Source organism: Daktulosphaira vitifoliae, unplaced genomic scaffold (genome assembly GCF_025091365.1).
Source record: "Daktulosphaira vitifoliae isolate Bord-2020 unplaced genomic scaffold, ASM2509136v1 Scaffold_4, whole genome shotgun sequence".
Classification (NCBI taxonomy): Eukaryota; Metazoa; Arthropoda; class Insecta; order Hemiptera; family Phylloxeridae; genus Daktulosphaira; species Daktulosphaira vitifoliae.
In genome coordinates, this window is record NW_026099575.1 from 31,514,251 (window position 1) to 31,525,379 (window position 11,129).

The 11,129-nt window shown below is 26.0% G+C and overlaps 1 protein-coding gene across 2 annotated transcripts; it reads right to left on the reverse strand.

Annotated features, from left to right (window-relative positions):
* Positions 1–31: 31 nt before the first annotated feature.
* LOC126906402 (signal peptide, CUB and EGF-like domain-containing protein 2) lies at positions 32–6,386 on the reverse strand. 2 transcript variants are annotated; one of them, XM_050687006.1, is made up of 5 exons: positions 6,300–6,386; positions 2,286–2,418; positions 1,287–1,723; positions 711–827; positions 32–590 (listed from the first exon to the last, which is right to left on the reverse strand). In XM_050687006.1, exons 2-5 carry the CDS (start codon positions 2,321–2,323, stop codon positions 244–246), a joined length of 939 nt encoding a protein of 312 aa, XP_050542963.1. In that variant the 5' UTR covers positions 2,324–2,418; positions 6,300–6,386; the 3' UTR covers positions 32–243. The 2 variants fall into 2 exon arrangements, with proteins under 2 accessions (XP_050542963.1, XP_050542962.1); XM_050687005.1 differs by lacking the exon at positions 6,300–6,386 and adding an exon at positions 4,549–4,706.
* Positions 6,387–11,129: the final 4,743 nt, after the last annotated feature.

Consider the following 11,129-nt stretch of genomic DNA (forward strand, 5'->3'; position numbering starts at 1 on the left):
ATAACTATAGTTATATGTAATTAAAAATTTTTTATTTAATTATCGAAAGTAAAAATGTTTTATACATTTCCAAACTAATAATAATTCTTCTTGTATATATTATTAGTTAATGATTAAATTTATTCAACACTTATAAGTTAATTAATCACTAAATTATACATTAAAGGTCAAATGTGACTAGTGGTTAATTTAAAGGAAAATTGTTAACGATTATACAAAAAAAAAAAAAAGTAATTTCTAATATCACAAGCATTTGTATGAACCGAAAGTATTGACACATTTTCCATTACACTTTTCTTGTTCAAGTTCTGGATCGGAACATTCATTGATATCTTTGCAAGTTTTCCAGTCTAAATCCAGCTCCAGACCATCTGGACATACACAAAAGGCTGAACCGACCGTGTTAATGCAGTCGTGAGAACAACCAGAGGTACCTTCCCGACATTCGTCTACGTCGTCACAAGAATGTTTGTCTTCGGCTAATTTGGTACCCGGAATATCGTCACATGAACATTTATACCCCCCCCATGTATTAATACATGTACCTTGACATGGTCCGTGGCCGTTGCGTAGTACGCACTCGTCAACATCTATTGGTTTTGAAAAAAATATTTCCTCTAATAAGTTTTTTCCAACAAATTTATGATTAACTATTTTCTAAACATTGAGATACATGATAAATTAAACAAATAACAATAATATTTAATTACCCAAACACTGTGTATCAGCAACTAGAAAGCCCGATGGACAATGACAGCGATATGAACCTGGAGTATTTATACACAAACCTTCACAACCTCCGTTGTTCTTCAAACATTCATTTACATCTGTTATATAAATAAATTATTGACAATAAGTAATAATTGTAATAATAACGTGGGACAACAAATATGAATAATTATTTGTAACTTTTTCTTTACAGTTAGTTGAACAACTGAGTGGCCAAGTGTCATAAGCCTAATTCGGAGTCACCATCCAAATTACAAATACTAGTAGATTTCAACTAAACATTGTAGACACAAAAATGTCGGGTTTTCCATAAAATTTCATTATGATTTATTTTACAAAGAATGGTTTAATTTCAATAAAAAATTATTTTGTGAATGTGATATCATTCTCTCTTTTTTTTAATAATATATTTTAACTATTTTAAATACTCGTGACAATTTACGCGCTGAAGTTTTTTTGTGGGTTAAATCTTGTACTATAAAAATAATTTTTTAATTAAATTAGTTATCGTTATTTGTTGTATATTAACGTATATTGAGTATAATTTTAAATCTTACCATAAGTAAAATTTCTTGAACTATACTTTACTAGTGATGGGACCAATGAAGCATTTTTAAAAACCACATCGATGAGAGATGATTTGTATCGTATATCAGGAATTGAACCTTTTTTTAAGATTTCATTATCTTCTCTATTAATTATTGGTATATTTTTATTTTCAAGTGATTTCATTTGATTTTTTTCTGCATTGTAATTTATTTTTTTACTTCCATTCTTTTTGTTTTTTTTTCGCTTCTTATTTTTTCTCTTTTTGTGTTCCTTCTTCTTCGGCTCTACTTTTAACCCTTTACTATTTAGCCAATCATTATAATTTTTCCATGGCCACCACACGTTATTTTTTACTCGTTCATCCTCATCTAATTTTGAAATAATGACTTGAGCGGTTTTTTTTTCTTCACGGCTAGTAGTAGTTTCTACAGTAGGAATCGTCCAGCTATATGTATAAAAAATTAATAGTCACATCAAGATAATTAATTCAGTATTGATATAAGTAATAATGGTGCAATCAAAAAGAAACTTAATCGGTCAAGAATAATTTATTACCAGGGCTTTGTATTATATGCATTTATACACCTTGTTAAATTAATATTAACACATAATCAGCCCGTACAAACTTTTATTAATTGGCCTGAAAATTTAATAATCTGTATTGGTCAATGATATAGTTTTAAGTGGTATCAAATGGTATTAACCGCCCCCTTAAAACGACAATTTTTTCTGTGTTACTATATGATTCTACGATAAAGTTACACAAATTTGGGACCCTTCAAAGTGGCTCAAATAAAATTTACAATTGCATATTATCACAGTCCTTATTATAATGAATTAGTTATCAACTACAATAAAGAGGAATATATTTTAAATATATTAAACCATTAGCTCTATTGTATATTATTATCGAAGTATAACTTTTAATCGTTTCAATTTTTACATTTACAATTAATATTTATTTATTTAGTAACATAAAAGATATTATACTAATTTAAATTGCTTACTCAAATAATGGTTTTGAACGACTACCAGAATGTCTCATACGTGTATAATTTTGTAAGTTATACTCGAGTCCATATTGTTGCCCGCTAAGTTGTCTTGTTTGAAAATATGTAGTGTCGTTAATGCTAATTGAAGCTGAAAAAATACATAACGTAAAACGGAAGTAAAATCCATTACAAAAATTATTATTTTATATTCCTTATTCATGTGTTAGCTTTATTTCAGTACAATACAAAGACTAATCACACATATTAGACATTTATGATTTTATTATCATATTCCGTTTGAAAAAAGGCGCTAACATTAGTTTTGCACGCAACAAAAAAATAAGCACCATCCATTTACTTAGTCATTAAATGCTTATTTGTCACCGATGCTCTTGTCAAGTGCCACTACAGCCACTGAAGACTCAACGCCCATCGAGTTTTAAGGCGGTTAAAATAACACCTGGTATTCATCGTTAAATATAAATAAATCTCTCATTCATATAGCAAATGAAACAATATAGAAAATGGAAATTTTTTCTGTGAATATTTAATTGACGAATAAAAATGTTTGCGTGTAAATTATTGACTAAAAAGAAATCACAGAAGTCCTACACATAGAGACTTCACAGTTCAGGATTACAAAAAAAATTAAATTCCAAAATCCTACGCCAAACGTACGACAGATCGGAAACAAAAATTGAAAATAAGATAAAAAGCTAGACATGGCCGTCAGATTATGGTAATCTGTGTCGTCAATTTGTACAGTTTTAGCGCCTGCGCGATCATAAACTTACGATTTTATTATCTAGTTTACATTTCTAAGACACATCCGATAGAGTTTAAGTAATGTCTTTTCTATAAGCTTATTGGGTAAACTGAACAATATGTAAATGTGTCATTTTTTTAGTTGCATGAATGAACTTAACATATCTGTTTAAGTAATACATCTGACGACTTAATTCAAAAGACATTGCTAACTTAAAATTTAAAATAGTTTATGTAACTATTTTTTGTTAAACAAAATATTTGTTATAATAAGAACTGAGAAATTAAAATATTGACATATTGACTATGAATAAAATTTTCATGTGAGACATTTTATAAGAAAAATTGTATAAATGTTCCGAAATTGATACATAAATATATATACATTTAGATGTATAAATATTAGGGTAGTACTTATATTGTAATTTTTTCAATTACACGTTTGATAGCCATAAATTGGATCTAAAAAGTATAAAAAATAACCATAATTCTTTTTAATTTTTATTTTATCATTTTAGTTTTTCTGTTAACTTATTAAATTAATACAACTAAATTTTTTATGTGTAATCATACAGGGTTTTTCAAGATGTTTTGAAAAATTTAATAACTTACGATCCAATAATTAATTTGTGTTATTTATTTTTGAAAATAATTTTTATAGTTTTGGACTACGTTAAAAGCATAATTTTTATTATTTATCTCTAATAATATTATTAGCTTTGTCAAAATGTCGTGGACTACTCTTTATTTGTAAATTTGATGTATAAGAATTAAATCAGGGAGAGATCAAATAAAAATTTTACTATTTAGAGCCAATTGATGACTATCCAATATCATGTCCATCTAAGAATTACTCTTATATAATAATAATAAAATCTTAAACAATTATTGTGTAAAATTAGTTGACAATTTATTGCATTTATACTTTAAGAAATTGTCATAAAAATAAATATTGTTAAAATCAAATGAAATTTAATCCTACGTATTAGTAACATTGCTCATTATTTTAGCTTATAAAATAATTGTTGATATGTTTATCAAAAATAATTATGGTAAATAAATCCATGTAACTTTATTGTAACAACACTTTTAATTTTAATTATAAATTATGAATATTAGTGATAGTCATTACAATTGTATAGAATAACCGAAAAAGTTATTTATCATGTAAATATGTAAAAATATTTGAACCCTTTAACTCTTTATTAAATAATATAACTTATAATATTGTTAATAAAATATTAGAGTTGGTGACAATATAAAAATTAAAATATAATCTAAAGAAGAATAAGACTGTAAATAAAAATATTTTAAAAATTTATAAAAGGAATTTTTAAATAAAATTTTCCTTTTGCTCATGTTTATTATTAAGACAAGAAAACTTGACGTTTAAGTTAATTATAAGACACGCTAAATATGTTTAAACATTTTGATCATTATAAATATTTGTATACATAAAAAATCGTTAAAAAATTAATTACGTCTTAAAATAATTACTATATCATATTCTTACCTGTAAAAGTGCCTAAGGTTATAATTAATATTAATCCAAATATATATGTTTTTTTAATTAAATTCATTATAATTACTTAAGTTATTTATTGATTATTAATTTTATCGTAGAGTTGGATATGATTAAAAATACATCTTACTGCCGAGGGTGAAGATGTACTGAAGTGGACAGAGGAGTGCCATATGGACATCTCATATAACAAATAGGTCCCCTCTAACTGTTCATGATATTAGATATATCCGCGTTTGGATTTAATAATCTTTAGTATTACATTTATTTATTTGTTTTTGTTTCATTATTGTTTTATTCGGACACTTTTCGTGATTGTGTTAGAATTTTACACTAGTATTTTATTGCACCGAAAATAATATAAACAAGAATTAGGAAATTATAGTACTATATTTATGCCATAACTTTATAGGTAATAGCGTTATAAATTTGTTTAAATACATACATTGTATATTTAACACATCATTATTTTATTGTAAATTTTTTATCGGAATTTTGATAGGAAGTTATAAAACTACTATATTAGTTCATTTAGAAAGTTTTTATATGGCGTATGTTTCACTTAAAAATGTTAAACATTTAAAGTATTTTAAACTTACGAAGAAGGATTAATTTCGACATTATCTATGATAGTCCTTACCATAGCTGGGAATAGATAAACAAAAAGTCATTTAGATTTGATGTAAATATTTAAAATGTATTTCATCTAGATGAGACAAAGATGTTTGGAAAACAGTTATCTAGACAAAAAAAAAATAATAATTTGTCTTTTATCTAAATAAAATGCTTATAAATTTCTGTTTAATTCATTTAATAATAATTTTCTTAACATTTTTCTTTGTTTCCCTTTATGCCAAATAAGTTTGTTCGTCAACTGGATACTACTAAAAAGGGTGACCTGTATGACTAATAATAAACAATAGAATACTTAAATAATAAATAGATAACCGAAAATCTGTCACCACTGAATAAAGCTTCCAACTTTAAGTATTGAGATTCAAGCGATCACGAAATATAACCGGAACCTAAGCTTCTCAATGGCGACTTAGAATTCAGTAGGTCTGCTATCTTTATTTCAGTTTTGAGACGAATATTAATATTTACGGATCATTACACTAATGCATTTTGCTCATATATTTTTGAAGTGTTTAATGTAAGTACACAATATCACGGCTCACTGCGATGAGCGAGAAAACATCACCAATTAATAAAAAAACAAGTGTGTCATCTATGGTTCTATACCACTTATTATGCACTTATTATTACGTACAAAAGAAAAACACAATCATTTATCTGCCATAACTAGTCAACCGGCAAAAAAAAAAAGAAAAACACCGGAAAACCACGACGGTCATCAAACCCAACGGTACAATACTCAAACCGCATGCACGAACAATAATTATTTTTCCCAATTATTGGGGTGGATAGTGCCGAACAAAATTGAAAAGTGTCATAGGTCATGCGTAGAAGGAGTGGGTGACGATAAGCAACATGGAGCTGTGGCCGAGCTACACAAGTAACTTTTGAACAGAGCTTATATTTTATTGTAGACAATATAAAGAAAATTTTTTCTTACAATATAGTTAATTACTTTTATGTTTACTACTAATAAATTAAAAAAATAGTACAAATAATAATGAAGTAATAATTAGTACATTTTTAGAAGTTTTGTTAGTGTAAACAATTCACAATAAATTTATACTAGTGATGTATATAAGGATTAGTCTTCTAGATTAATTTACCTGTGTTGATGGATTGTGTTGAAGCTGGCCTATGAGAATTATTGGTTTGATACTGTTGAGCATTATTTCCACGTCATAGACCTAGTAAATAAAATAATAAATTTATGAACTGTGTTAAGTGATGTGAATACTTAAAATATAAAGAGTGTTCAATTAGTAAGGAAACAGGTTTCTATTGTTCTCATTGTTTGTAACAATAAACCTGATATCTTAATTACTGAACACTGTATAAAAAATGGTATCATTTTTTATCTACAGAGTGATTTATTAAGAATATTTCACCTTTGTTTTTAAACAATATTTTAATTAAAATATACAGATTTTAATTTTAATTATTTTTATAAACCTTAGGTAATATCAAGTTTAAAACCAAGTTTATTGAAAGAAATAATTATTTATTACAATAAATCAAATATTTAAAAATTTAAAAAATTTAACATACTGATAATCATTATTGTAATGCAATAGCTAAAATGGTATAATAATGGAGTAAGAATGAAGTTAAAAAATAAATTAGATCAAGATTCAGATAAATAAAAACTTGGATATTATAAACGATTTTTGACCTGTTTTTCATGAATAATAATAACAAAAATGGTGAAAGTAACAAAAATAAAATAAAATATAAGTTTAAGAACAACAACAATAACGAAAATTATAAAAACAACAATAAAAAAAGATAAGATGAAGAGAACAACAACAACAACAACAACAACAACAACGAACAAAATAAAAACAATAACAACAATAAAGATAAGATAAAGAGAAAAACGACAACGAAAACAAGCCTAACTGTCAGTATAACTCCAACTTCAGACCATTAACTGTCGCTCCGGACATTAAATTCACAATAAAATTTTATATATGTAGAACTTTGTTTTCATCGTGTAATTTTTTCTTTATTAGTATAATAAAACTAATATAATGGTCATTATAATTAATTTTTTATTTTATAAATGTTAACAGTTATTTTTACAATTATTGCAAATAATTAATAAATAATATGTATTTTTTTTACAATTAATTAGCTAATAAATTGTTATCTTAGAATAAAAATGTTCTATCGCAATTTTTCTAAATATTTTTTTATCAATATAATTTTAGCGTCGATGCGAAGCTGAAAAGGTATATTGTGATGATGTGAGGTTTTTTATTTCTGTCTATGAAAATTCTCAGTACTGACTGGACCAATTTTTTTTGTATATTTATCAAAGAACCTATTTCAATTAAGTTGAAGCTATCAACGCCGAAAATTTGAAACAAAATCCCTTAATCTTATAAATTTAAAGAAATATCTTAAAATTACAATAATGTGAAACATAATATTGGCGTACTATTGTGATTCTCAGGGTCGTTTACAAATTGAAGCAACAATCTATCCATTATGTAATAAACAAAAAGTAAGAGTGGTAGATTATTTAGTTTGACGTCGTCTTGAGGGTGGTCGGTAAACGGTCACCGACAATAAAGGAATAAATGTGAAAGGATCTTGAGGTATGTATGCCCACAGAAGCACGTCTAATATATGTAAACACAGATTAATTGGGCAACGAATAGTTACTATTTAGCTCCTGCACAAAAATATACTCGTCAATTTATATGATTTTTCAATATTGTGTCTTTTATCCAATTATATTAGACAGTTCATTTCTGACGACCTACCTCAGTCAGTTTATTACTACAAATCCTTTGGCGAAGGTATTATTATAGATACTTTCTATAAATAAATGTTTTCACTTACCTCTAATTATCCTGAAAAGACATATAAGACATATCGGTTGCGATGAATCATATAGTTTATGTCACTATTAGGGATATGTATGCATTTGCCTCAGTGTACGCACTTAAAACTACTCGATTTTTATTATTATTACAATTTGCGTGTAACTATTTCATCAGTACAGCTCTACATTAAATCTACCCAGGGTTGAAATCGAATTTAATATTCTATTGAGATTTTATGTAAACCCATTTTATATATGTATGTGGTATTCTCATTGACCTTCACTTTGGTATTTTATACTAACACAATTGTAAATTAATAATTTGTAAAACCAATAATAAATTCCATATAACATTACTGCCCTGTGTAATAAACTATTTTCAAATATCTTACATTTTTTCAGTTATCCATACTCGCATATAATAGATGGCAATTCAATTTCAGTTCTATACAATAATAATTGATTATACTAGTGTATTATACTTAGATGACCCGCACTATTTTCAGCTTTTCCACTAATTAGCGAAGATCAGACTGACAATTTGTCGATTAATTAAAACTTTGATAATATCATTGTACTCTTTTCAGCCAGATTATGGCCTTTCAATAAGTGATAGACACAATACAATCTAATCAAGTAAATTTAAAATGTGTAGGGTATATAATACGAATAAATAAATCAAATACCAATGTTTTTTTATACGTTGAAATGTTTGTGTTACCAAAAAGTGTTCACCCGAAAATAAGATTTATAATGGTGTAGATTTGATATTAAGTTGTAAACAAGCGGGTTTTCTTTAAAAAATGGAATTTTTATATTCCGCTAAGGTAGTTTATTGGTTAAATACATGAACTCGTGCAAAGCTTAATAATACGGAATGAGAATGAGATAACACTTCAAATTGTAAAAACTTATCGCTATGGTGCATTTTAAATCATATGGTGCTTTTTTCATTACTATTGCAGTTAGGTTTGGACACTAAAAAGCGGAATTTGGTTGACATATACCTTCCATGGGCCCCTCGGTGGCTGCTTATGTCGTTTCTCACTATTTAAAGTTATCGGATTGGTTGTAATTTTTAACTGGTCGCATTATATAATACACTTATCCGTTTTCTAATATAACTGAATAAGATACTGACTGTCGAAAATTCATCATTGTTTTTGTTTTCAAATAGCTTTCACAATATAGCAGGCAAGCAGCGCAATAATAATGCAAATAAAGAAAAACTACGTTAAATCTAACAGATATAATTTTTAATAATGTGATGACTCTTCAAAGTTAACCAAAACTTATTACAAATACACTGTGACAATAAACAGTAGCTCAGTGGAATCGCGGCCAAGTATTGACAATATATTTTTTGGACCTTTAAAGTTGATTTTTTGAAAGTTAAAATAATAAAAATTTAAGTTGTTATCATGACTTTTAGCTCAACTTGAAAGTTTGAAATTGACATCATTAAATAGAAAATTTTATGAGAATTCAAAAAAATGATACTATTAAGATTAATATGGAATTTGGAATTTTATAATTACTATTTACAATAAATTTACCAGAAATGCTCAATATTTTTTTTGCATTTTTATCGTAATAGATCACTTTAATAGACATCATAGTAATCATTTATAATTAACTTTTGATGTTTAAAAAGATTCTACAATTGAAATATACAGAACTTAATTAATTTGAATGATTTACCTTAACTAAAAAAACCAATAAAAAAGTTGTTAAAAAAAATCTACTCAATTGAGCGTATTATAAAATTTGATTATAATTGTTAAAATTCATTGTTAGAATTATAATTTTTTTTGGAGATTTCCCCCCGTACGGAAACGGGGAAATTTTATCAATTTTTGAGGATAATATCTTCTCTAGATACAATTTTTGATGTTAAGTATCGTTGAAAGTAATCGGTGTGAGCTGAAAAAAAGTAGTAACGGACACAAAAAAAATCATTGTAAAATTAATATCTTCTCAGCTTCACATCGAAGCTAATAAATACTCGTAAATAATTTATGTGCATATAAATATAACGATCTGATATACATGAGATATTTATGTTGTTAATTATGAATATGGTAACATTTTATAAATTAATGAATTATTGTATAATATATTTCAATCGTTTTATTAATAATATCATTAAAAAATTAATATTATAATAATATGAGAAAAAATAAAAACTTGATTTCGAAGTATATTTGCTAAGGTTAACTGACCCTATTAATATTTCACTGTTCTATATATTCATTTTCACATAGTTATTGTCAACATTTTACATAAATTAAATATTCGAATAGAATAAAAATTGTGAAAGTAGATCTTCACTTAAGAAAATTCAACATTTTATTGAGAGGTAAACGTTAAGCGTTAATTGTAATAATATTACCACAGGCTATTAACAAATAATTAAACACGTGTACACGAATAATATCATATACTATATAGTAAACTGGATTGTATGTATTTCATATAATCAAAACAAATTTTTACTTTAAATAAAATATTATTAAATATTAATAGATAAATACTTTTTAATTATTTTTCAAACATTTTCAAAAATTTGTTTTATAAAAACCTAGCACATTGGGTCGCGGTATAGTTGGGAAGAGTATAGATGATATCCGACAGTAATTAAAAACACTATTATAAAAAATTTTCGATGCAAATCTGTATATATTGTTTAATTTTTAACTGCATATGTATAATTATTCTAAAAGTACCATCAACTTTTATTTCTTTAATTAAATCCTAATTGCAAGCCTTATCATTTACATTTACATATTAATAATTTAAAGTTGTAATTTTTACGGAGAAATTGTAACACAGTTGCATATTTTTTTTGTTAACTCTATGACAAACGCGTATTAAAATTTTAAGTATGGATTTATCAAATAATTATAATAGAAAATAAAAGAAAGTTAACTGTCTTTACTCGATTATTTTGACCTTTGTGAGTTTTAAAATTGAAATTTTAATTAATCATAAGCCATTGGTAACTTGAACACTTTCCTTGGAAAAGGCGTCCATTCCTTTTAATATACTTAGAGGGGGTTAAATGGGTATAGTTATTCCTGCTCCGATCTTACTATACTGTTTGACT

Excerpts from the sequence above, each read along its gene's own strand:
- LOC126906402 (XM_050687005.1), bottom strand. The coding sequence starts at position 4,615 with ATGAATTTAATTAAAAAAACATATATATTTGGATTAATATTAATTATA. Across the intron at positions 2,419-4,548 it reads AACCTTAGGCACTTTTACAG|CTTCAATTAGCATTAACGAC; the intron begins GTAAGAATATGA and ends GTATTTTTTCAG. Across the intron at positions 1,724-2,285 it reads CGTTCAAAACCATTATTTGA|CTGGACGATTCCTACTGTAG; the intron begins GTAAGCAATTTA and ends TTATACATATAG.